This window comes from Dermacentor albipictus, chromosome 2 (genome assembly GCF_038994185.2).
Source record: "Dermacentor albipictus isolate Rhodes 1998 colony chromosome 2, USDA_Dalb.pri_finalv2, whole genome shotgun sequence".
NCBI classification, from domain to species: domain Eukaryota; kingdom Metazoa; phylum Arthropoda; class Arachnida; order Ixodida; family Ixodidae; genus Dermacentor; species Dermacentor albipictus.
The window spans coordinates 81,469,194-81,496,750 of record NC_091822.1 but is presented as its reverse complement, the minus strand read 5'-3'; the positions used below and the strand labels follow the sequence as shown (position 1 = coordinate 81,496,750).

The window sequence follows — 27,557 nt, the reverse complement described above, 5'->3', positions numbered from 1 at the left end:
TTGTCCGCTAGAAATAGTACCCCAGTTTAAAACTCTGGGCGTTGTGTTTAACCAGCAGATGTCCTGGGACGATCATGTGGCCCACATTACTTCCAAATTATCACAAATAATTGGTCTGCTCTATCGCAACCATCGCAACCGTGAAATATTACCCTCTTGTGTTATGATGTTAGTTTATTACTCATTATTTAATTCTCGCCTTAACTATTGTAGCCTTATCTGGGCAACTACAACACAGGCAAACCTGAACAAATTACTTGTATTGCAAAAAAAAGCAATGCGGATTGTTAAGAAATTACCGACGTTGCATCATACAAGAGAAATATTTTTAGAACACAAAATAGTTCCAGTAACAAAAATCTACGACTATCGCCTCAGCCGAACACTTAAACAAGAACATTTAAGCAAAACATCTTTTATTCAAGCTCTTTCAGGCCTGACAAGGCGTGAACAAAGCTACAACACAAGAAATAAGGATATGTGGGAAATTAAAACATTTCGAACAACATATGGGCTACAAACGTTAGAACACCGGCTTCCACAACTTCTTAATGACCTATTGAGACAGGATATAATACTTCAAAATGCCACATTTCGGACACTCTTGGCTTACTTTCTTTCCTAAACTTTTTCTTGTTATTTCTTTATGCAACGAAAGCCGAATCGCTTTACAGAAGTATGGTGTTACTCGGTGTTATTCCTGTTTTTTTTTTCTATTAAAGTGCCTTTGCCATGTCATTGCATTGTGTAAACCATTAAAAGCTTTCATTTCTTTATTTGCCATGTGAGCATGACTTAATTCTTTTTTTAAGTTATGTACCAGATGCAGCCTTTATGTAATATGTTTATATATTGCTATGTGGTGTAATGTGACCGCCGTGGGCAGTGTTTCTTTTTGTGTATCTTCTTTTTTATGACTTTGTATGCTACTGCCAAATAAGGGGGGCCGTTGCTCTGTCAAGCTGTTGAAAGACAGCTTTTACTTCGGTCCCTCTGCATCATCATGTATGACGTGATGGTCGAAAATAAACTTACTTACTTACTTACTTACGTCACGAGAGGTACATCAGCGGCAATGACGCGCAAGGCATGCTGGTCTCGCCCGCGGCGCATACAACACAGGCGAAGAGCAGACGCTCAGCTGATTCCCGGCCGCGCTGGATCTTCAGGCGACAGTGTCAGCTGCACAAGCTCATCGGATCTGTCAAACAGCGACAGCTTGACGGCTATGGTACTGATGAATCCAATAGCCATGGATCGCCGTTCGCATTTGGCCCGCCACCACGAGAGCCAGCCCCCAGGCGCACCATATTTCGCCGAAACATAAACACCAACGGCAGCCATAGCCACCGATTTTATACGTGCTTCTTGCTATTTTAGTTGCTTTACCCCTTCTCCGGGAAAAGCTTGGCATACTGACTATAATATGTGGAGCACGACTTTCCGCATTTGTATCCGCAAGAACGCCGCCGGCAGTCGAAAGCACCGACCGGTGCATTTGTTTATATCAGCAGGTACAGCAACCTGTCGTCGTTCGCTTGAGATATAATGCTAGCCGCTCATCGGTGACATCAATTAATGTCTGAACATATCAGCACACTCACGTTTTGTGCATGTAAGCACCGTTCCATCACTTTTAGTCGCGGTGATATGAGCAAGCACACACCTTCGAAAACAGCGTACGGGAGCGTCGTTATGCTACCTACTTACCGTTCTTCGTATTCTCTTCGTGCACACAATTAACGTGTTCCATGAAGTAGACATAGGTAAGGACTTTGCGCGTATGATCATTCATCTCTAGAGCGCGTAGTTTTCTCGCGGAAACGTAGGTGTCTGTATTGACACCGCTGGGATTAAGCTGAACGAGGCGGTCCCTTACGCTGGTGTATCGAAAGGGCCTCCGCTTGCTGCTTATTCGGGATACGAGGCAAACAGGGCATCTAGGAAGCTAAACAGTGAGTCAGCATAGCAACACGTAAAAATACACCCGTGTACGTAGTCACACGTAGCCACGTTTAACTTGGGGAAGGTGCCGGCCAATGCGACTGGCCGCCTTCGAGAATGGCAACGTATCCGACGTTGATAGCGCGCCGTGTTGCCGCTTCCAAGTTTCGCGTGTGCACTGCACGAAATGAGGAATGGTTTACTGCAAATCCGTATCATCAAAACTTAACTACCGAATCAGGTTTCTTCATCCCAATGGCTTTATTAGCTTTAGGTCAGCCGCTCAGGTCCGCCAGCACTGTACAGACGCACTGTGATAGGTTTAACCTTGGCTGAACGCGATCGGCATCACCTACAGCTGTGTGCGCGGTGGTGAAGGGCTGAAGTTAGTGCAGCCAACAACGCAACCTAACTTTTCTCCCATCCATTGCCCGTCCACGCAGAACGTAACCTTTCGCGACAGCAGCTTCTCACGCCAAATTAACACTAGCTCACTATCGATAGCTCACTCCTCGGCGCTGTTGTCTGCCATTCATTCCCATCATGCACTGTGTATACGGCCTTTTAGGTCATAAAGCAATGTGGCCAGTAGCTGAGGAGAACGCAAGGCACGTGGTACGAGGGAATGAACGAAATTCATGTGTAAAAAAAAAAAAGCTGCGCAACTCTCAAGTCTGATATTTTCCAGAAATTACGGAAGCATGCAGAAGAACTCAGCAAATTTACCCTGATCCGTTGACCTCGAAACATCGCCGAGGTTGTCCTTTAAGATTGCAATAAAACATTTTATCTCTTTCTCTCTTGCGCAGCTAAAAAATGAAGGATTAAAGTCTTTATTTCAAGGAAAGGAACGGCTGTTGAGGATTTGGTACACGGAAGGGGTATAGATTAGAAGATTGCCGGCTGAATGTTCATCTTAGTCTTTGTTGTTGTTCCGGCCTATGTGGAGCCTTGCACTTTTTGTGACGTGCATGTTTAATTTAAGCTCTCGCATGGGTCAGCTCTCCTACAGCATTAGAAACAAGCTACTTTGACCACCGTAGGTGTAAGAAACTTAGTTTACTCTCTCAACAGATGGCTTCATAGGCGGAGAAAGTGCCAGCCACTAAAGAATAAATTTTTTTTTTATTTATTCAGAATACCCCTAAAGGCCCTCTCGCAGGAGGGTATTACATAGGGGGTGGTGGTGCAGTAACGCATACAGATGTAATAAGTGAGTAGTAAGCTGAAAACAAAAATTGGGAACTAATAAACAATAACCACAAAAGATAATAATACAAAAGGAATAAGATTATTGTGCTAGTAAAAAATAATCAGAAGTGTACAAGAAGAATACGTATCACAAACACACGAAAAATGGAGGGTAATTTGAGTCATAGAAAGCACTCAGACCATTAATGTACAACGAATCAGTAAACAATACAAAACGTAAACTTAAAAGAAAAATGCAAAACATCGCAATAAAAATAGGAACAATAACCAAAACAATATGCATGTTACATAGAGGACAAGAAGATCTTTTAACATCATTCTTAACAAAAAAAAAATGGGGGTGGGACATGACACAAGAAAGGTTTAGGCACTTTCATTAAGGATTAGAAGTTTCTGAAATTCATTTATGTCGGTGACGGTTGCGATGTGTGATGGCAAGCTATTCCACTCGGTTATGGTGCGCGGGATGAATGATCTGGCATAAGTTAGTGTGCGACACGTGAAGCGTTCGATTTTAAAAGGGTGATCACGGCGGGGAAAGATGGCAGGGGGTGGCCTAAAGAAGTCCTCGCGAAGTGATGCATGATGGTAAAGCTTATGAAGAAGTGATAAGCGAGCGATTTTACGCCGACATGATAATACTTGCAGTTCAGCACGATTCTTCAATGAAGTGACGCTGGTGTGACGTGAATAATCCGAAAAAATAAAACGCACAGCACGGTTCTGCAGGGCTTCGATGTTTTTAATATTGTAGACTTGATCGGGATCCCAAATGGCTGAGGCATATTCTATTTTAGGACGGATTAAAGTGATATAAGCCTGTTTACGTAAGTGCGATGGGGTATGTTTCATGTTACGTTTAAGAAACCCAAGTGAGCGGTTTGCTGAAGCTAGGGTGACGTTAATATGGTTATTCCAGGACAGGTCAGACTGAAAGTTAACTCCAAGATATTTGTACGTGGTCGTAAGTTCCACTGAAGTATTATTTAGCAAGTAAGAGGTAGGAATTCGAGAAGCTTTTTTAGAGAAAGACATCACTTTAGTTTTTGAAGGATTTAGTGTCATTAGCCAAGTTGTGCACCATGAAGTTAAGGAGTCAAGGTCAGATTGTAGCGATTGGCGGTCAGCTTCAGAAGAGATGTTGCGGTAAATAACACAATCATCAGCGAATAGCCTAACTTTAGATTTGAGGGACGAGGGTAAGTCATTTATATAAATTAGGAAAAGCAATGGACCTAGTACACTTCCTTGAGGAACACCGGATGAGACTGGGACGAAAGGAGAGTCAAAGTTGTTGACGGACGTGAACTGTTGTCTATTAGAGAGGAAGGCTTGCACCCATGCCAGAACAAGTGGGTGAAATGTGATACAGCTTCACGCCCAGGGAAGCACTGGGCGTGAAGCTGTATATGGGTTTATTTACAGTATTTATATCAGTTTAACATGACTGTTTGAGAAGGTACATCAGTCTAACATGACTGCTTGAGAGAGAGTCCTGAGCAGCCGCACAACAGCGGTTTTTAAACACTCGGTCCTCTCCCGATACCCAGGTGACGGAAACGGCCGCCCAAGCACCGTAGGCGAGTTGACCAGGCACCGTAGGGGAGAACGAGGCACCGTAGGGGCATTTGTTCCCGAACTGCAGCGCGCCTGCCGGCCGCCTATTGTCTGGCGTCTTGGTCGGCGCGTGGGAAGGGGTGTCAGTAGACGTTCCCGCGGCTCAGTAACAATAGTTGGTCCACCGAGCCCGTTTAGTTACAATGGCGACTTCGTCAAACTCGTCTCCAGCGACGGAGAGTCGAGGACGCACGTATTGTTGTTCACACACAGTCGACTTAGTCACGCTGTGGCTAGAGGTGTGCGGCGACGCTCCCGGAATGTTGCCTCCACAGTCGAAACTGGTTGGCAAAACTTGCACTGAAGCTGGCCGTTCTTAACATTATGCAACGTCCCGCACGAGGCGAGTTGTAAGCAATATATCGCGACGTGAAAACACGTATAGAGTTGCGCTCAAATTTTCACTATATGGAGTATCGTAATCGGCGATGAATTTCTTGTCAAGGCGTCACGTCTACGTGAACGTTTTGGGCGAAGGCAACTGTTAAGTAAACCCCCACGTGCCACCCGAAGGTATCCAAGCTGCCCGATTCGATACCCTCGCTATACAGGGTGTCCCACATACCTTAAGCCAAGAATTTGAAAATTTAAACCAGCGCCGGAAGCGAATTGAGCCGAACACATGCTATTGGCAATAGCCTACAGTAACTCAGGCAATCTTTTTTTGTTTCTCCATAACTCACTAATTAATTACGTTTAATTATCCAAATTTTTAATTATTGAATGAGGACCCCAAGTATCACAGGCAGATTTCTAGAGCACGTTCACAAAGCATCGAGCTGTTTCCTTTGCGATACGTCTCACGTAGTCCTTTTTTCCGGGTTGCAAAGAAAGCCCGCCAAATATGAAAAAAGCCACGTGACGGAGCGCTTGCGCAGAGATGTCGTGCTGCTCTCAAGCGTGCGTTTGGTGAACAAGGTCGGCTTCCGTCGAATGACGGCAAAAATTTTTCTTGTTTTTATTGGGAATTGTACAGAAAAGATACTGGATCACACACTTGGTAAAGGCACATGCCCAGACAGACACAGACCACAACAAGAACGTTTCAGCCATGACAAGCAACGGTTCAAGTAAAACTGGCACCATGCAAGCCGACCCAGGCGCATGCATAGTGCATATACAAAGAGCTAAACAACCTTAAAAAAACTATCCCATGTGCGCATTACACTGCTCGAGCCGCCGCAAATAAAACGTTTAAAAAAATAAATTATGGCGTTTTACATGCCGAAGCCACTCTCTGATTATGAGGCACGCCGTAGTGGGGGACTCCGGAAATTTTGACTACCTGGGGTTCTTTAACGTGCACCTAAATCTAAGTACACGGGTGTTTCCGCATTTAGCCCCCATCAAAATGCGGCCGCCGTGGCCGGGATTCGATCCCGCGACCTCGTGCTTAGCAGCCCAACACCATAGCCACTGAGCAACCACGGCGGGTTATCCAAATAAAACGTTTGTGTGGTGACACAGGTGAGCCAGAAATGACAAATTCTGTGCTTTACACCGAAGGTGCTGCGAGTGACCTTTAGAAAATTACGCACTCTAAGTAATGCACATGCTCTTCCAGAAAAGACGGGTGCAAAAAACAAACGGGTGGTTGTATGATAAATGGAGGCCAAGGCTAATATTCTATAATACACGCGCAAAATGCTCTCACGCAGCACAACAAACCTCTTGCTAACAATGTTCTTAACGAAAGAAACAGCAAAATTATTTCTGCAGACAAACGGAAGCATGTTGCGGCTTGTGGTGGCGTTAGGTCAACGAATACACCAAGCCCATCGATGAATACGTAAAGTTGAGGGAATGAAGGAAAAAGGTTTTATTTCACTTAGTTGCATGGCTCCAGTTACGGAAGCTCATTCCATACAGGAGCAAGTAAAGCTTTGCGAGATCACGTGAGGACACCTTGGTCTTACTCCGCGAAATGTCACCGCTTTTAATACTGTCGTCCTCCCCAGGCGAGTTCACTGGGGCATCTGAGACCTGTACCGTGGCCAATCACAACCGTCGAATCGGTTGTGATACCACACCCATATGGCGTCATACCGCAGCACTTACACCTCCGATGCACTCCTGCCTTAGCAGCACTCTTACCTTTGCAGCATTCTTGGCAGCACTCCAACCTTAGCAGCACTGCTACCACCAATGGTATGGAATATGTGACAGGATAACAACCTGGGAATCCAAGGTCGACACCGTTCTTCGGTAGCATTTGATGTTGGCCCTCTTCATGATTAGTTCAGGCTATCACTTAGTGGTGGATGTGGGTGCCTTTTGTGGACCCGTCAGAAGTTGGTGTGAACGTTGCGTTGACTTCTTGGTAGGCGCTGATGGATGAGTGGTGGTTGCTACGCGGCAAACGTCTAATTAACGCCTCGGGCCGTGTTGAGACGCAACAAGCAGTTTACCGCAAAAGATAGACGACGTTACTCTAGTACACTGTAGCGAAGCTTTGAAAAGCGCGGTGGGGTTGACGTAACCAGCGGCTCATGACCGGTGCGGCATCAACGTCTTAACTATGGGGACGAGACGCGTGGATGAAACCCGGTGGATGTATGATAAGCCGCCTAACTTTGAGGCGAAGTGGAAGTGGCCATCGCGACGCCGCCTGGCGGATGGTCCGACCCTTACTTGCTCGACCGCTAAACGGGTCGAGCGGCCGCTCTTAAAGTCCTTAGCTATTTTTTGCTTTCAGCTGGCGTTGGGAGAACTCGAGTCCTGCACGCCGCCGAAAAATCGCTCAGCTGTCGCTTTTTCGTAAGCTTTACTATCACAGCTTGCTTCATGAAGACTTTGAAACCCCATCTGTAATTTTTCCTCGACGTGGTCGTTCCAGCAAGATAAAGCGCTTCTCATGTCACACACGCCATATAGACCAGTCCTTCATCCCTGGAACGATAATCGAAGGGAATAATCTGTAACCTGGCCTAGTCACTGCTACTGACCTCCATAAGTTTAATGAACTTGAGAACGCCTGCTGCCGCACGTGATCCATTTTGCAATTTTTGTACTATCAATCTTGATGTTTGTATATATTTTAATTCTGTGTCTGCCGCTTGTAATATCTATACTATAAACAGAAATTGTGTGTTGCTTAACTTGTAATCTCTTGTTCATTTTCTTGTGCACGTTTTGTCGGATGGATTGTCTTGCCTGCGAATATGTGTGTATTTATGTATTACCTGGTTTTATGACACCGCCCATTATGTAGTACTCTCGAAAGATTTCAAGTATATAACTAAATTTCGCAAGGAATAACAATTTATGAAGTATCTATATAAATACATAAATCATGTCTCATGGTGTATTTTTCAGGGTGCTATACTCTACATTGGCATTCTTAGTACTTCTGGGAACACTATTTGACATGCTAGAAAGGTTCAAGGAGAACGACCATCCTTTGTTGCGGAAGGACCAGAAGACAGGTGAGACATCCGTTGAAAGTGGCTATAGCTCATGAATAGTTTGCAGAAATGACCGACTTCTAGTTGATTTCGTTTGCTCATGTATATTCAAAAGCAACTGCGCATAGTGGTGGGAGAGGGCACGGAAACGTGGCGCCGTGCGTAAAACTAAGCGTCAGCAACTAGACGGACGGTAGCGTTTAATATGAGGTGCGACACAGATTGCGCCTAGTTGAGATGTCTCCAAAAATACATGGCGGCGCCATCATATGAAAAATTGCAGAAAGAAAATATAAGCGCTTGATACGATATAACGCAAGAAAAAAAAAGAAAACGTAAAGTCCAAACTACACGTACGCTTGCCGGCGCGCGAAAACTCGCGTCCGCGCGTCTTGCGAGGAATGGCGGTTTGTACCTGCCCGCCAGCGCCAGGATGCGTCCGCTTGGCTCAGATTTTCGTCTCGGTAGACATCGTTCCGTATTTTTGTGAGGCAGCCAGAGCACGGATATTTCTCTGGAGAAGACAGACAGCTTTAGAATAGCGTTTGTCGCCCTACGTATGTTAAACGCAAGCACTTTTGCGGGTCGTTTTGGTGTGCGTTCCTTGAAGACCTTCATGGTTCCAATTCTGGCCAGCATCATAGACAGTCGACGTAGACAGCTAAGGAGACAGCCGAGACAACTTCGAGGCCATGCAATGGAACACGTTCCGAGCCACCTGGAAGACTTATGGAAGATGCTTCTGCGACGTGAGGCCACCTCGCAGAAGTTAACAGTTAAAAGTTAGTAAGAGTTAAGAGTGAAAAGTTAAGAAAAGCACGCATTCTTTCTATATTTTATGTCTTTGTGCCTGCGGACGTATGAAATACACAATGTGGCTTACAGTAAAGGGACACTAAAGGCAAATACTAAGTTGACTAAGATTGTTTAAATACCATTCCAGGAACCTCACAATGCTTGTTTCGTTCCAAGAAAAGACTTAGTTTACGAGAAAATTGAATCTGAAGGGTCCGAATACCTTGTTCGAAATTCAAATCTCCCGCCACCCAAGCGGGGGAATGGTGACGTTGCCTACGCCATCACCACCCTTTGCTGCTGTCGGTGAGTAAAACGGCGCCCGACAGACGGCGGTACCGAGCCAAGACCAAGCCATGGATTCACTGCTGCAGCTGTTGTTTAGTCAAGGGGCGTACGCCTATCGGGCATCCCGCGACATCACATGGAAGTTGCATTCTTTGCTACTTGCAGTTTGTACGAATGTCGCGAGCCAGCACAACCAGCACACTACGCGACAACGAAACTACTAAAACGGGAAAGCGTGGGCGGCGCAGTGTCGAGCGAGAACGAAACTTTTCGATCGCCCGCGTCGTTGTGAAGGGTAACTTCTATGAGTTCTTCTTTTTTCGGAAAACGAAATAGAACTGGGCAAGTAGCACTTTATTTAATCTTATAACACAATACGAGAATGTTTGCTACGACGAGTAGCTGAGTACTAGGAACAGAATTTAACTGAGAAGTGCTTTCGTCATCGGGCAAGTGCTTGAATTTGCGTCAATTTCTCGACTATTAACCTGTTTCGTGCCATGCCCATTGTACATAGCCCGCCAACGATAGTTTGATACGCCGCTTTGGAGACCTTCCGCGTCGCTCACGGAGACACTGCGCTATTGTATGCGAAGGAGGATAACTATATTTTTGTTTTCTAGCCAGTGCACTTTCTTTCCGACCAGGCGGTGATTTTTCAACGCACTTTGATGTTTCGCGATCGTCAAAGTAGAAAGCAAAAAATGACCGCCCGTTATCGATTGTTTGAACCGCTCACGGACACACTGCGCCTGGACGTGAAGGAGGAGAACTACATTTTTGTTTTCTAAGCAGTTAGATTTTTTCACGCCAGGCGGTAATTTTTTAATGCGCTCCGAAGTTCCGCAGGCGTCAAAGTAGAAAGCAAAGATGGCCGCCCCCGGGAGCGGTGCATGTGCTTCGAAAGGTCGCAGATGTCGCGACTACCGTGAGTCTGCGGCTGATTTTATCGATGGATCGAGCAGCAGCGAGTCTCAGGATGCTGCCTATTCTTCGGACTTTGACTCTGAGAGTGACGACCAAGCAAACCAGCCCGGAACATCCGCGGCCGCAGCCCGGCACGCCCTAGTGTAGGGTTTGCAGTTAAACTTTTGTAGTGGAATATGTGCTCAATGAAAAATTTTGATTTTTTCGGAGATACTGCCTATTAGACAATAATACATTTTATATATCTCATAATTTTTGTTTCATATATTTGTTAGTAAATATAAGCGTGTCTTTACAAGCTTTGTTCAATTTTATTTCACAATCTTGATTCCAGCAATTTATGTTTTTTTATGACATGACAGCTCGCTAATAAAACTCTTATGTGTGAAAAGTGCATTCATTCTGCTTTCTGTTTATGTATTACGTAAAATATTTAGTGCGATATTTTCTTCAGAAAAAAGATTTGGTGTAACCAACAAGAAGCACGTATTTTCCCCATGGCAGGGAAACAGTTAAGGCTCTCTTCGTGATAATATTGACGCTTTAGAGATTATCAGGCACTGATTTATTATTTTAGCTTGACTTAGTATTTGCTGACCCACTGTGGTTGCTCAGTGATATATGGTGTTGGGCTGCTGAGCACGAGGTCGCGGGATTGAATCCCTGCCACGGCGGCCGCATTTCTGTGGGGGCCAAATGCAAAAACACCCGCGTACTTAGATTTAGGTGCACGTTAAAGAACCCCAGGTGGTCGAAATTTCCGGAGTCCTCCGCTACGGCGTGCCACAAAATCAGAAAGTGGTTTTAGCACGTAAAACTTCATAATTTAATTTAGTATTTGCCTTTAGTGTCCCTTTAAGGGTGTAGAAAGGTCCTTGATCGTTTTTTTGTGTGTGTGTGCGCAGACGATCTTTCTGTCGGCTTTCCAAGCGTCCTGCTCAGCCGCCATCTCATTTGGGCAGGAAAGTAGCCTGCATCGTTGTTGACTTTGATGCTGTATTCGCGAAGCTGTCTGCTTTGACGTCTTCGTGACAATTGGAATGAAACTTAAGATGGCCGCTGTCCGCTTAGCCGTGCACTTTGCCGTATACGGCGAGTATTGGAACACAGCCTTAGTTTAACGTACGGGAACGCAAACGCAAGGAAGGCGTTAGAAGTAAGGGCGCCGTCTGGTACCTCGTGCCAAACGTACCCAAGCCAAAACAATCGATTATTAGCCATCCTGTTGCTATGCGGACGCGCATAGAGGAAGGAAAAAAGATAGGAGAGAGTATACCACAACGCGATTGTAGCCAAACCTGGTGACCCAACACGGGATCGCACGTGAACGTGCGCGGTTGGTTTTAAAGCGAAAGCTTTACTGGCCGCGAACTTGCGACTTCGCCGTGGCGGTGCTCCGAGGAGGCACATGACGTCACAACGCGCGCCTCGCCGCGGATATTTCTCTCTCTCGCGGCCTAGTCACTACTGGGCATGCGCCACCAGTAGCACCGAGCCACAGATGTTCCGCCGCTGCGCAGCGCCGCGCCTTTCCGTCGCCACCGTTTGATATGACGTCACACCGCATTCCTCGTCGTTGCGTTCGCCTCCGCTCGCTTCGCCAGCTGCGTCGCATGCCTGATAGCATGTCGGAGGATTGAAAAGGAGAGCTCGCGTGCGCCGCAACCACAGTTAAGACGGCAGTACGGACGGCGACAATTCTGATAAGCAGGAGGAGGCTTGGGCCGGTATTTTGTAGCGATGCCTTTTCCGATTCTATGCTTTTTAAGGCTTTTCGCGCTTGGCCACTGGTCAGAGCGATGGTCTGCCCACATTATCAACGCGATCAGGCGCGCGTGTGTGGTGGATGATAAGAATAGCATAGAATAAGGCATAAGGCATCGCTACAAAATAGCGGCCTTGGAATCGACGTCGGAACGAGACGCAGAAGAAACGAATCACCCAGGAAACAGACGAACAGCGCGCCGAACGACAAGCTCGCAACATAGCCAGACAACGAACTTACCTAGACTTGCAATCAAGATTAACCAAGGCTGACCATGCTATGCTTTAGTTTTCGCTACGGTTATCCTGGCACTGCCAATTTTTAGTGTTCCCGCTTTGTAGGCAAAGGCACGGCAGGGCAGCCGAACCAACATGCACCGAATAAAAACTACTGGTTTAGCTACTGGGAGCCAAACGTCTCAGCAAATCTCTTGTTCCGTGAATCTTGAAGCAAGAGGTCAAGTGTTGGGCCACCATTGTGGCTTCACGGAGCGTATATGTTTCTTCCCTCCATGCTGACTCGTCTTGCTAGGCCCATGGCTGCCGGAATCGCCGAATGATCTCAGGAACTGGACGCGCTATGCGCTCATACCTAATGTTTCATGTTAGTTTGGAGAAAGCTAAACTTCATTTCAGTTGTGCCTGGCGATCAACGCGAGGGAGAAACTAACCGTCACGGGAGTTGGCGCTGAAACGGGAGCCATGGGTGACGCCATGTCGGACAACGCTATTTCTTAGCCTGCGTAAACACGTTGAGATGTCTGGGCTGGCGCCGCGCTTCGACCCATACCATCTGTCCTGCCTAATCTACTGATGTGCAAGGCACGTGGACGTGCGCTGTCGCCCGCCGGCCTTAATGGTTCGAAGGTGGTTGCTGGTGGCGGCAGGCTGAGTATTATTTTATTTTGTATTCGCGATGCGCGGCACATGTTTTTTTTTTTCATTCATGAGTTAGATAAAAGGATTATACTACGTGTACAACTGTATTGACACACTTAATTTTTGTGGCAAGATATTCAGATATAAATATATGTTATAAAATTATCTGCGCACGGGTACCTGGAGAAACCATGCAGGTTATACAAAGTGGTATCTCGTGGCCCTGCCGTAACGACTGGCTCCAGATACCGCTACGGAAGCGCTTCAGGCTTCTGATATATGGCTAACACTTCTGCGTTGAAGAGAGGGAGAGAGAGAGAGAGTAAACGTTTATTGTAAGAGAGGTTGTTTGGTTATGGTGGGTGGAGCCCCTCCTCCAGGGCCCCACTGGTTACAGCGGCTCGCCGGGCCTGGTCAAGGGTCGCCAGTTGGCTTCCCAATTCCACTTCCGCGAGTCGCGCCTCCCACGACCAGTTATGGAGGGAGTTGTCTAGCAGCGGCGAGGTGGCAGCCGCCGGACGGAACGCGCACTGGAATGTTATGTGTTCCAATGGCGGTGTTCCTTCGCACCACGGGCATTTGTTGCTGTATTTGTCTGGGTACATGTTGTGTAGCCTGTATAAATGTGGGAAAGTCTTTGTTTGCAGGCGGCGCCCGTCCCGTGCTTGCCTCCTGTCTAGGTCTGGGTGAGGAAGGTCTTTGGTTCGCCTACTTAGCCGTTGTAATTCGAGGATTTCTCTTGGCGCACCGGGTGTCGAGGTATTCTCTCGGGCGGTGTGGCCCGCGGCTCGGCCTGTCATGCCTCGAGCCAAGCGGTCCGGCCGTTCGTTCCCCGCTATCCTGTTTGCGCCGGGCACCAGGTCACGCAATGATCCATGGTGAGTTCCGTTCCTAGGATGCGGAAGACGCAGCCCGGTAAAGCCCCCCCAAGGAAGAGGCGGCAGGCGTCCTGCGAGTCTGTCAGCACGTAGGCCGACTGGCCCTTAGCTTCCGCGGCGCGTATGGCCAGGGCTATGGCCACAGCTTCGGCGTTGCAACCGATTTCGTGTGTATAGATGCTGCTACGGTTGTTCGTCCTTGGCTAGTCACGACTGCTGCAAATGCATTGAGTGTGCCTGTATTCTTGTGATACGAACTCGCGTCTGTAAAGTACGTATCCGGATCGCTTCGCCACCTTAGTAAGGTGGCTGCCCGCGCGCGTCTCCGTGCCGCATGATGGACTGGGTGCATGTGACGGGGGATTGGCGCCACGAGGATCCGCTCTCGGATTTTAGATGGCAGTAGTATTGTTTCGTCGTCGCAATATTGTGGTGTCAGTGGATAGTGAAGTCTTTGTAAAACCGAGCGTCCCTGAGGTGTCGTGTTCAGCCGTTCACGCTGCGCCATTAGAGTGGCCGCTGCATATTCCTCAAAAGTGTTGATCATTCCTAATTCGTTCAGTCGGATCGTGCTTGCGCTTTCAGGAAGGCCGAGTGCTGCTTCACAGGTGATTCTTATCAGCTTATCCGCATGTTCGATGTCGTTACGCCGCGTGGTTTGGAAAGGCAGAGCGTAAGTTAGACGACTAAGGACGAAGGCGTTTACTAGTTGCATGGTGTCTGCTTCGGTCATGCCTTCTCTGCTGCGTGCAACTCTGCTAATAAGCCCGGTTACGCTCCGAACAGTGCGTCTGAGATTGGAGAGCACTATGCTAACGCCGCCCGTTTCTTGAATGCACATTCCAAGTACGCGCAGGTGGGATGCCCTCTTTATGGGCTCTCCCTTCAAGGTGAGCTGCAGATGAGGAGCCCTGGTCGCTAGGGTATGTCTAAATTTAATATGAATATACTCCGATTTCGCTGGAGCGCACCTCATGCCTGCTCGCCTCATATAGCTTTCAATGGTGTTAATGGCCTCTTGAAGCGTGTCCTGTCGGTTTCCGTTGGACCCTTTGCAGGCCCAGAGTGTGATGTCGTCTGCATATATGGCGCAACCAAGGTCCCGGTTCTTCTGTAAGTCCAGGGCCAACCTACGTAAGCCGATGTTAAAAAAAAGTGGTGACAGTATGGATCCTTGAGGAGTGCCACTATCTGGTAGGCGATACAGGGCAGAACGTGCTGAACCCAGTCCTATTTTCGCGGAGCGGCTGCTCAGGAAGTCTTAAACGTAATGAAATACTCTTTCTCCACACCCGACATCTCGTAGTCCGTCTAGTAGTGTCGGATGTTATCAGATGCCTTATGGACGTCGAGTGCTAGCAGGATTCTGTCCATACTGCCCGCAGGAGGATCGAGCACCTCATTTCTTAATAGAAGAAAGACGTCCTGTGCACAGATTCTCCTGTGGCAACCGAACATGGCTTCAGGGAAGAGTGAGTTTCGTTCGGTGTGGGCTTCGAGTCGGGTTAGAATTACTCGTTCAAATAGCTTGCCCATGCAAGACGTGAGCGATATGGGCCTGAGATGGTTGAGCTCGCGCGGCTTGCCGGGTTTTGGTATAAGCACGATGTCTACCTCCTTCCATTCCCGCGGTAGTCTTCCGTCCGGTCGCCAGACCTGTTCACTGAAGAAGTCGACCAAGTGCTGTAGGGCTACGTCACTAAGGTTGCGCAGCATTGCGTTGGTGATTTGGTCGGGTCCAGGAGCCGTGTTCTTCTTGGTTTGTGCCGCTGCGTAGAGCACTGAGGAGGTGATAGGGGCGTCTAAGCTCGAGTTATCCTGTCCTTGGTATTCTATCATAACGCGTGAAGATGTCTGGGCAGCGCAGGTGTAGGTGCGTTTTAGGTGCTCGAGTAGTTCTTGTTCTGAGCCCTTGTATTCTCCTAAGAGCCGTCGCATGACGTTAGACGTCTCGGTGCGCATGCTAGTTGGGTCTAACATGCACCGAAGAATGACCCAGGTCTTCTTGGTGCTGAGGGTGCCTCTGAGAGAGTCGCAGAAGCTGCGCCAATTTTGATTATTTAGCTCCTTTGCATAGGTGTTAGCTTCATTTGCAAGCAGGGCTATTCGGCGCCTAAGTTTGCGATTACGCCACTGCAGCTTCCAGCGTTTGGTGAGGCTTCTGTGAGCCTCCCAGAGGTGGGCGAGATGGCTGTCTACTGCTGGTGCTTCCGTTGTGGTCTTCATCTCTCTGGTCGTGGCAGCATGGGCCTCCTTGAGGAAAGTTGTCCAACCTGCGGCCGTGGCTGGAAATGATGAAGCAGCCTGTTGTCGTTCTCTATACCATTGCCAATCAGTGGGCCTGGCCACCCCTAGGGGCTGTCGAACTTTCGCTGTGTTAACATTGACACACAATAGATAGTGATCACTACCTAGCGTTTCGTCTAGGTTACACCAGGTGACCCCCGTCTCATTGTTGACAAACGTAAGGTCCGGCGTGGTGTCCCGGGCAACGCTGTTTCCTATCCTTGTAGGAGTACCCAACTGCGTAATCAGTATAAGTTCGTGGCACTGAGTTTCTCGTAATAGATTGAAGCCCTTGGCGGTGTCGCGTTGATAACCCCATGCGGAGTGCCAAGCGTTAAAGTCGTCGTCGTCGTCGTCGTCGACGTCGTCGTCGTCGTCGTCGTCGTCGTCGTTGTCATCATCATCATCATCATCATCATCATCATCATCATCATCCTGATTACACCCACTGCAGGGCAAAGGCCTCTCCCATACTTCTCCAACTACCCCGGTCATGTACTAATTGTGGCCATGTTGTCCCTGCAAACTTCGTAATATCATCCACCCACCTAACTTTCTGCCGCCCTCTGCTACGCTTCCCTTCCCTTGGAATCCAGTCCGTAACCCTTAATGACCATCGGTTATCTTCCCTCCTTATTACATGTCCTGCCCATGCCCATTTCTTTTTCTTGATTTCAACTAAGATATCAGCAACTCGCGTTCGTTCCCTCACCCAATCTGCTCTTTTCTTATCCCTTAACGTTACGCCCATCATTCTTCTTTCCATAGCTCATTGCGTCGTCCTCAATTTAGGTAGAACCCTCTTCGTAAGCCTCCAGGTTTCTGCCCCGTACGTGAGTACTGGTATGACACAGCTGTTATGTACTTTTCTCTTGAGGGATGATGGCAACCTGCTGTTCATGATCTGAGAATGCCTGCCAAACGCACCCCAGCCCATTCTTATTCTTCTGATTATTTCAGTCTCATGATCCGGATCCGCAGTCACTAGCTGTCCTAAGTAAATTTATTCCCTTACCACTTCCAGTGCCTCACTACCTATCGTAAACTGGTGTTCTCTTCCGAGACTGTTAAACATTACTTTAGTTTTCCGCAGATTAATTTTTAGACCCACCCTTCGGCTTTGCCTCTCTAGGTCAGTGAGCATGCATTGCAGACATCAGCTCAGAATGTAAAAAAATACATTATCATCGATGCTTGCTAGAGATTATGCGACAGCTGCCATTCCGCAATAAACTAAGTCATTTTTATTTATTATTCTTATGAATTTCTCTTACTTTTCTCATAATTTTCTGTAAATATTATTGTGTGAATAAACTTCCTGTAGTGCAAACTTGCATCTGTTTTACATGTAAATGCACCTTCTAGGTTGCATATTGCCTTTTACCAACATGTTCTAATACATTAACAAATGTTTACACCATGCTACTAAGTCGTATGTAGGACATATGTTGCCAGGGGGCTAGTAAAACGTCAGTAGCAAGTACATAAGCACATGTAAGTAAAATGTTGCCACACTGTTACTACAGAGCCTAAAGACTTGTGTTGGTTGACGGTTACTACAATGTTTACAGACCATCTATGCACATGCTTCAATTGAAGTACGGTGGCCAACTGCTGACAGGATATTACTAGGGTGTATAAAGACAAGTGTTAATAGGTGATTGGTAGAAAGTTGATAACGTCTACAAGCGTTCTTCTATTGAAAGAAAGTTAACACAGAGTGTAATGAAGACCTTTTAATGGCGAATGGGTAGGAAGTTGGTAGAACGTTTATAAACATTCTTCAATTGGAAGATTGTTAATAGGTGGTTGGTAGGAAGTTGGCAGAAAATATATGAACATTCTACTTTTCAAAGAATGTTACTAGGGTGTATAAAGATAAATCTTCATATGAAATTGGTAGGAAGTTTAAAGACATCCTAAGAACACATTCCTATTTGGAGTTGGGGACCAATTATTTCAAGGGTGTTACTAGAGCGTTGTTAGGATGTATAAACACAGTTGATAGGACTTCAATTGACTGTTGGTAGGTTCTAGTAACAATAGTCTAAAGACGGTCTAAAAAATTCTGCTAGAAATTTGTATAAGGGTTAGCTGTGGTAGTCGTGTTTGCTTGCACTGGAGCATCGGCTGCTGCCACTTCCATTAGCTCGACGCAAACGCACGCGGTTGTTTTCTTATGGCAGGTGCCCACAGTGTGCACACTATAGGTGCCCGTATGCACATCAGAACGATGATTACACGCAAGTGCCGCTTTTGCTATTTTTGCCTGTCTTTTTTTTACTATCCTCATTGACATCATTTTCAAATGACATTAGTTTTCGCCCTGTGACAGCGTGCGTGCGGTGAAAACGCAGAAATTTCATTCGTTGGAAATGATGCTAGGTTTGCCGTGTGACAGGGGTACTGCTTACGTGTGGGAATCCATTGTAGACTTTTGGGGGAACTGTTTTTTCCGCGCGTTCCTTGTTGGCGCAAGCTCTCGCCTGCGTTCTAACTGCACCTCGGTAAGACCAAATAAAAAAAAATTCATCACCCCTTCCACTCTGTGAAGAATGACGAGCAGCGAAGCTGTGGTGTGTTTAACCTCAATCGACGCATCTGTGTGCATATAGATATTGCTATTAGCAGCACGAGCATCGAGTGACACTGTTATTTCATGCGCAGCACTTCCTATTCACCTCCTGAGACAAACGATACGAAATAAATCTAAAAAAAGAAAATATGGTACAGTACAAAATTCATCGGTTTCACTATAGATATGATATCGGAGCGTAAGTTTAGTTACAAGTTGCGTTATTGCAGTGTCCAGAAAAATTAGAAATTATTAGAAAACACTGATTACCGCGCACAAAAGCACAGAATCGTAGACTTTAGACACCCTCCACGTGAGCACGACTTTGCCGAAACTCCTGGAAACCCTGTAGTAGAAAGCGGCAGTAATGACGTCACTAATGACCTCACACACACAAGAAGATGGCATATTTACCCGGCTAATTAATGGAAAACAGTTGCCTGGCATAAACGGAAGATTTGCCTAGCAATGCGCATGTGACATCACTTCCTCCTTTCTCCCTTCTCTCCCGGCACTCACTTGCTCGCTCGCTCGCTTGCTCGCAGCAGCTGCGCGCGCACGCTCGTTACACGCTCTGACGTCAGCGCCGTTCGCTAGGAGGCTACGCCATGCCAGATGGCGCGTGCTGAGGTTCATCTTCGCTCTTCTATTCTCCTCGCCTGCATATCTTGCCAGGGGAAAGACGTTCGCTCGCTTATCTTAAAGAACACCAATGCCCTTACGCCCCCGCGATGCTCAACTTTTGGTCGGTGCTCCCCGTTATGTAGCTTCCAGCGTGCGGTCGAAAACGAAAGGAGAGAGAAAGCGGGGTGTCGGTGCGATAAGTCCACTTATAGTTATAGTTATAACACTTATAGTTGAAAGATTTAAAAAAAATTGGTGGCATGAGATTCGCGAGAGACGTCCTTGAATAGTGAGGTCGCTCTATTATCTCACAGAAGAGTGTTCACGGCCCCTTTCACCTACAGGATTAAGAGCAGACTGCGAGCATATTCAAATCGGGAAACTGCAGTAATTTCACTATAGTGCGCATCAAGGTAAACGAACACATGGCTGTTCTAGTCAGCTGTGTCATTTTACTGCTGCCGCACATTGACCGAGCTACACACCTTACACAGACATAGCGCGCGGCACCCAGACGTAGGTATGATAATAAAATGACCCTAAAGCACATGTGACAATGACACTTATTAATCCTGTTCCATGTCGAGAAAATATAGCGTTGCATAAGTGGAGACAAGAGTGCAATGGCAAATACCGCTATCCACCTCAAAGACATTCTGTATAGATGCGGCAGGCCATTAGATTTGCTCATTTTCTGGACGTCGCGGCGGAAGCGAACATCTTTCAATGCCGGAGTAACTTGGGAACTATGTTTTGAACCGCGTAGGCACACAAAGCAGGTGCAGGTTCCTTTAGTGGATGGATCTTGTGTATTGAATTATCCGACTATCGCCTATTGTATGTTTCACATAACGGTATTCAATCGGCGTCCCGCAGGATTCTGGGCAGACACGTTGAAGGCGTTTTCTGCCGTAAAGAACACGGAATCGCTGCTCAAGGAGACGCCAGCCGAGCACGAGTGCCTCAAGTGCCTGAACGGGCTGCGCTTCTTCACTGCCCTGTGGGTCATCTTGGGACACAGCTACAACATACTGGACCCGCATATCCTCGGTGCGTCCGCTCGCAAGTTAGCCGCACCTTGTACCATCAAAACCAGAGAGCGTGCTGATGCCAAAGGAACTAAGAGAACACGGAAAGCAAGCACTAGACCATGGCGCTGACTACCAAGTAAATTTTACTAGAAGGGCCCAGAAAGTAACAAGGGAAAAGGAAAGTGAACAAATAAAAATACAAATACATGAAAAGCTGAAGGCAGGCGTACAAGCGAGCCACCACTTGTTCTGTCTGAAAAAAAAAATTCAAATCCTTTATAAACACACGGTAGCTACTAGTGTACTCGTGTATGTATGCTTCGTACGGTTCATTGTTTTCTTCTTGCAGTCGAGTATGGAAATGACCGATACCCTTCCTATAAAATTTAGTTGACACTCAGCTCTCGCTCTGTGATCCTTGTTTCATGTGTTCTCCTTGGTGCTACTTCACTACACCATCAAAACAGGCGAACTCGCCCAAGTCAAAATGTTGCTACGATAAACAAGAGTGTAAGAAGGGCACGACGCGGATCGGCATTTGGTAAATCTCGGTCTAAAATCACTGGCCGGTTCATTTGAACCAAACAAGTGTTTTTCGCGTTACATCATACGGCATGATGATACCCGAGGCCAGTTCTCTTTCATTTGTCTTCTACTCCCCTCCCTGCTTCCCACTTTTGACGCCACTGACTGCCGAATGTGTATAACTGCGCTGAACGGCAATCATTTCCCTCATTGCGCTGTTTGCTTCTTCTTCTGTTTTTAGGAAGAGGTCTTGGAATGTTCGAGATGACGCATGAATTTTTCTTTTGCATTATCGCGAACGCCTACCCCAGTGTCGAAACCTTCTTCGTTCTCAGGTGAGGTGTACTAAATAGAAACACTAAATAGACGTTGGCTCATGCATTTCTTGTTCAAAACGCCGTAGCGATGTATTTGGTGCGAAATGCTTGGTCACTAGCAGAGCGGATGAAGACAAAGTTTCTTTATATTTAGTATCGCGCCATGGCAGCGGCACCCAATGATGTCAGGCTTATGTCATAAATACCACCGTTTTTCGCTTATTGACGAGGTTATTTTGCAAAAGTTGCGAGCTTTGGTCTTTACTTATTGATGGATGCAATGCAATCAGTTTTACGGCTAACCATATAATTCAAGCCGAGCAGGGACTAATGGTGAATTCCACAGGTCTACCTGGCGCACGTCTTTTTTTACTTGTTTTCTTTGCTCATGTAATTCAACTGGTCGACTCGGATCAACCTGCTCTGCGACGGAGTGCTCCTTGTTGATCCACCGAGACGAGACGAATTTCACCAGAACTCTTACGAGGTGGTTCCGTCGCTTGCGGATTGACAGGGTGGCTCGGCTGTTTTCAGTTGAAGGCTGAAGTGAAAATGCGATATGGCGGAAGGGTGCCGACCCGAACTTCCGCTGCGCTCCTTGATGGAGCCTGTTCATTTTTCGCTGGTGGATTTGCATTGGGCCACCCTGTGCCGGGTTTTGTTGCTCTCTTTTGGATTCTGCACACCGCTCCACATCGGCCAGTGGAATCTACGATAAGTCAACGATAGTGCCGGGAACTGCAAGATTCCATCGCCGCCACTTTCTTTTTTTTAAATGCGAAATCATTATATACCTCATGGCGCAAAAATTCGGTGTCGTCGGCGTCGCCACCGAGCGACGGTACTAAAAATGGGCGACGACGCAAACAGTAAAAAACACGCGAAAAATTCTCGTATTGGCGTCATATTTCTCAGCGAGGTTCCTGTAAACAAAGTAAATCGATGGCTTCGAAAAGAACGTTTGGTAAATTTCAGCCTGGGTGGTAATCTAACCAGGGCTTCCGACAAGCGAGACGAGCATGCTTCCCGACGCCACGGTGGCTTCACGGCTCTGGCTGACTAAGCGTGCGCCTAGTGCGTGCGTCACTGAGCACGTGACGGCGCAGCCAATGGGGAGGATGTGGTGCCACGTCATGAATGCATAACGTGAGCGCGTTCATGGCGTTCCGAGGTCTACAAACGGTAAAATGCTTTCGCATTCCCACACGTAAGCAGTCTTAAGTGTCTCTGCCAAATTGTTTTTCGCATTTTCTGGCTTACCAAGCCTCCGTCTACACAACTGTTAAGAATAGCCTATTCGCAATGCTATAAGTGTGCTCTGCCAGTCTGAGTTAGTAGTGTTCTTGAGCGTCCTTTCCAAAACTTGCATTTACAAGAACTATGCGTGGTCATGACTGTTAACAAGGTTTTTCTGGAAAGACATCAATGTTTTGTCTTCTTACTCTTCCTTTTCAGTGGGTTCCTTCTAGTGTACCACATGTATCCCAAACTCAAGGACATGCGTTCAAGAATAATAGTTTTCTTCACGGCTGAGATACGACGCTACATCAGGTACATAAGCATTCCTTTCTTTCTCTGCATTTTTTTTTCAGTGCTGGTACATGATGAGATAGAGGTTCACAAGATAATGGCTCTGACGAAGACAAGTACCCCCATAGAGACGTTAGCTTCAGAGACATTCCATTTGCACAGTTAATCATGCATGATGTAAAGTTGTTTTTCACAGCGTTTGTTGCAGATGAAAAAAAAATCTCGCTGACACATTAGCAATGTCGATGAGAACGAAGCCGTAACAATGCTATAACATTAGCGCGATTTAGATGATAGTGAACTTCATTATTCGGTTTATTTGTCCTGCCTGCGTCGTGTATATTATTCCTTTGTTGCGCAAATGTGTGCCCGCGTCGTGTATTAATCTTGTCCTATGGGTCAGCAGGTTGACCGTGCCGACGGCGTTCCTGCTGGGCGTGGTGTTCCTCTTGCCCTTGGTGGTGCGCGGCCCCGCTGCCGACCAGTGGTTGCCGGGAAAGGTTGCCAACTGCTACCAGAGCTGGCCTGCCGTGCTCCTGCACTACAACAACTGGCTCACGCACGTCCGCATCGTGCGTTTACGGTCCCTTACGTTTTGGAATGTCCAAAGTGTACATGGCGTGCGTCTGCTCTTCATTCGTACCGGCTGTGCCCGTCTAAGGCAGCCTTATGGCGCGTCGTGTAACGGCAAACAACTGCGGTCCCGGAATAGAACGAATAGCAGTCCCAATTGATCAGGGGAAAAAGGGACGCTTCGAAGAAAGCTTTGCCTCCTTGGCTGTTATCTATATTTATGGGAGCTTAGATACAGTTTTGCATGGCATCCACATTACCGTGGAGGTAATTCGATATTTTTGCAGAAACAAACTGCACCAATCGCTAGTAGGGGGGGGGGGGTGGATGGGGGAGGTTGACATGAGATGGCACAAAATTTGCACGCTGTCTGCAGGAGTTCTGCGGAGAAACTGCACTTTTTTTGTAAGGGAGAATGGAAAGCGTCATCCTGCTGCCTTGACTTTGCTTCAGTGAAGTTTGTAGCACCTTGGAATAAAATGATGTAACTTTGATGCATTTATCGGCACTCTATCATAATTCGCGATCGAAAGGAAAACTTCCAAAGCTTTAAGGTAAAAGTGCTACTAAAATAGTAGTAGATTAGTGCACAATTTCATAATCCGTAACGTCACGCTGTGGTGTAACGCCTCAATGTGCCCACTTTAAGTTCTTCTCATACGCCCGTTCAAATAAATACCAGGGCAAAATTTGGCAATATGTCAAAGAAATCGAGATAACTCCGCAAAATTGAATTTGCGAGATGATTAGCACAGTCATAAATATTTGCAAAAATTGGTGAACGCCCCGTAGAGCTTCACAGCGCAATTATCACGTTTTTTTTTAATTCCTCACAAACTCCTGATTGACTACACACTTCTAACATCCCACACCCATAAGACTAGTCATGCCCCATATCCGCTCCGACTATAATTGCGCTAGATTGAATGATTATACTTTTACATTTTTGTCAACATTTGGAGAGAATGTTTGGAGTGGAAATCGGGGCCCCTCGTCTATATGATCGTAATACCAGCTTCACTGTAAAATTGCCCAACTCAAGGTCTTTCGTGACACGACTTGCAACTGATCATTTTCAGGATTCCCCTCAGAAGACAGTTAAAATTAAATTATGGGTTTAACGTGCCAAAACCACTTTTTGATTATGAGGCACGCCGTAGTGGAGGACTGCGGAAATTTCGACCACCTGGGGTTCTTTAACGTGCACCTAAACCTCCATCCAAATCCTAAACCTAAACCCCATGCAAATGCGGCCGCCACGGCCGGGATTCGATCCCGCGACCTCTCGCTCAGCAGCGCAACACCATAGCCACTGAGCAACCACGGCGGGTGCAGAAGACAGTTTGACGCTGTCTAAGATTTGAGGTAATGAAGTGTCTGACATTTGCAGAAAAGCATTCCAGTTAATATTACGGGGGATCGACTAAGTGCAATGACTAGCCAAGTGCTCGGCAGTGCGGCTAAGACAACAATACGTCAATTTTGAAGGGACCCCACGGCCGACTACAGATATCTTGCTAATGTTGTATACATCTCATTGAACTCTAGTCACTTTCACAATACTTTTCGCAAAATACGATTCCTCACGTATATATATATATATATATATATATATATATATATATATATATATATATATATATATATATATATATATATATATATATATATATATATATATATATATGTATGTGAGTGGAAACTGTCCGGGTCTGCCGCCAGACGATATCAGTGAAATTGAGTGAGCAATGAAAGCCATTCTTGTTCTTGCCGGTCTTCATAGCCAAATTCCAGCTTTGAGATGCGAAAGTAAACAAACAAACCAGTAGCAAAAAAAAAAGACCAGATGAACGAACGAACGGACGAACATACGAATAAATTAATAAATAAAACTGGTTGGCAAACCAACCTATAACTCAACGCGCTACTGTACAGTATCAGGGCATTCCAGAAAGGCCGGGTAGCCCGGCAGGTAGTTCAAATTCTGAAAGGCGCCAAACACGGCAACACCTCGATGCACTCGATCCTTTGGTTCCCTGCACACGTCGGGGCGATTGAGGGGGTTCCTCTGAACCTCAACGAGTCTGCCCACGAGGCTGCGCGTGGCTTTACCGACCGCGCTGCCCTCGGGTCGGGCGACTCTCTCCCCGGACACCGAGACGCTCCTCTCACACACAATGAAATAACTAAATTCTTCTACTTAGAGAGAAGGGTTTTCCCCCCGCCTCACTCCAAGTTAAGCAGGCCGCAGGCGGTCACACTAAGACTTCTGCAAACGAACTCGTACCCAAATCCGGCGTCCCTTAATAGCATATATCCAGAGATTTATACGAATTGTTCTTGCGTGGCCTGTGGTGAGGTAGCTACGTTGCCTCATATGCTCTGGGACTGCGGGTCGCTGGGCCCGAAGTTCACCAAGGAAGAGTGGGACGCCCTCCTGCGAAGTCCCGTCTTTGAGGATCAAATCCTGGCCGTCCAGCGCGCCCGCGATCGGGCCGGCAGACTAGATCTGTCAGTCCCGTCGTGGGATTAGCCAGGTGCGCGTTTTATCGCGCTTTGCTGGACCAAATAAAAGTTTATTCACTCACTCACTCACTCACTGTACAGTTTGCGTAGGGCAGCACAACATGCTACGGAAGAAAAACTGTCTCTGCAAACTGAACATGTCACTTGCTCGTCTTTTACGCAGTGCTCCGGACACCTGTGGTACATAGCGTGCGACATGCAGATCTTCACCCTCGTGTCCATTCTTTGCATCCTACTGTCCATGTGAGTGATGACCACATCTTTTTCAGATGTCTGTAGCGGCTTTGGAGTCACGTGGCTTGCCATTTCTCAGTCGCATCGAGTATTTTCAGCGCCTGGTGCACTTGTCGACGCAGCCGAATATGCGAACGGCCAAAAATACACCGCCGTAGTCATGGACGCAGAGTAAAAAATCAGAACCACATGCAGTGTATGCACCAAACACTCGGAATTTTAATGATGTTTATTTAATTATTAATCGCACAGTACATTCTTTAAAATGAGTTTACAAAGCCGTTTGAAGCCAAAAGGACGAAGTTTAGGCAAATCCATGTACTTCCCATAATTCCCATGCTGGCACAACCGCAACCGCTCCCATTGCAGCTCCCGTAGACGCTAGCGCCAGAGTTCCCTCTAGTAATTATTATACGAAACTCTATGCCTCCTTCACCTCGGAAATAGAGCCTTGTCGGACGATGTTGACTCTCTCTCCGACTTACAGATTAAGTGATTTGGCTTTGTTATTGTAACGCTGTAGGCTAACTAGAAAATAAAAGCTGGCTTTTCCCAACAAAAATGGTCACTTTTTCTGAGTATTGATGAGTTATCTCCAATAAAGTTTGCCAGGATGTTCGGATTTCATAAATAAAACCAGTAATACAGTAATACACGTTGATACGTATCTGTCTGGTAATTAAGCCATGATCAACTCGTAGGAAGTGGGAGAAAAGCCCTTCTTCACCTTAAGTAGGCTGTTTTATCGTGCCCTTCCTATGATGGCACCGGTGCGGCTTCACCTTCTGGACATAATTTGAACTCCAACAATCTTTAACTCGACAGCGTTAAGTGGCCCCGTGTCGCTGAAAATCCAGCGTCGGTGTCTCGTGCCCACTGTTGACCATCTTTGAACGAAAAATGATTCCGAACTACACATACCTGATCATGCCTGCCATCCGTGTAATGCAAAGGTACTACGGAACTAGTTCAATTATTAAAAGTAAAATGCGGCAAAAGAATGGTAAAGTACGACCTACACACAACATGCCGACATTGTAGCGTTGAACTGTAATTTAAATATACGAGAAAACATAATTTTGTTACGTGTTAACTCAAACAGAAACCCTTTTACAGCGTTTCTACCGTTCATAAAGCGGTGCGCCGAGCTTGGTTCCTTCCAGCACCACCATCCAGATGGCGCTCGCTCTTGCGCATTCGCGGCGCACGCGCATTCGCGGCCCGTGCATGGGGCTGCATTTCCACCAGAAAGCTCGCCTTCGTCCATAGCGTTCGCCACCAGCGTTTTCTGGTAAATGTTGCGGTTACAAAGCTGCAGTTGCCGGGAAGCGTGAGGAGCAGTCAGGGATCTTTGAATGACATCGCGCTCCACTCCTAAAGGCGAAGCTTTAAGCGTCCTCCAAAATTTTTTTCAAACCTTTTTGGCTGCACCCAGAGAGGATTAATTTTTTTTAACCTCCTTGGCTGAAACGTACCGATCACACCTCCCGTAGGCACTAGCGCCAGGTTTTTTTTTAGTAATTATTGTGTGAAACTATGTATTTGGTGACTCCTTAGCTTTCCTCTTGTTGCGCCAGGTGTCAACACAAGCGTTACTGGTTTGCTTTGCTTCCTCATAGAGGGCGCGG

The 27,557-nt window shown here is 46.8% G+C and overlaps 1 protein-coding gene across 1 annotated transcript in view; it reads left to right on the top strand.

Annotated features, from left to right (window-relative positions):
* LOC135896088 (nose resistant to fluoxetine protein 6-like) overlaps window positions 1-27,557 on the top strand; it is a 65,120-nt gene that overhangs the window by 24,122 nt on the left and 13,441 nt on the right. Inside the window, exons 6-11 of the mRNA XM_065424419.2 lie at window positions 8,089-8,198; window positions 20,070-20,243; window positions 20,991-21,084; window positions 22,522-22,617; window positions 23,003-23,168; window positions 25,859-25,938. Coding sequence (XP_065280491.1) covers window positions 8,089-8,198; window positions 20,070-20,243; window positions 20,991-21,084; window positions 22,522-22,617; window positions 23,003-23,168; window positions 25,859-25,938 — 720 coding nt within the window. The remainder of the gene's footprint in view (window positions 1-8,088; window positions 8,199-20,069; window positions 20,244-20,990; window positions 21,085-22,521; window positions 22,618-23,002; window positions 23,169-25,858; window positions 25,939-27,557) is intronic.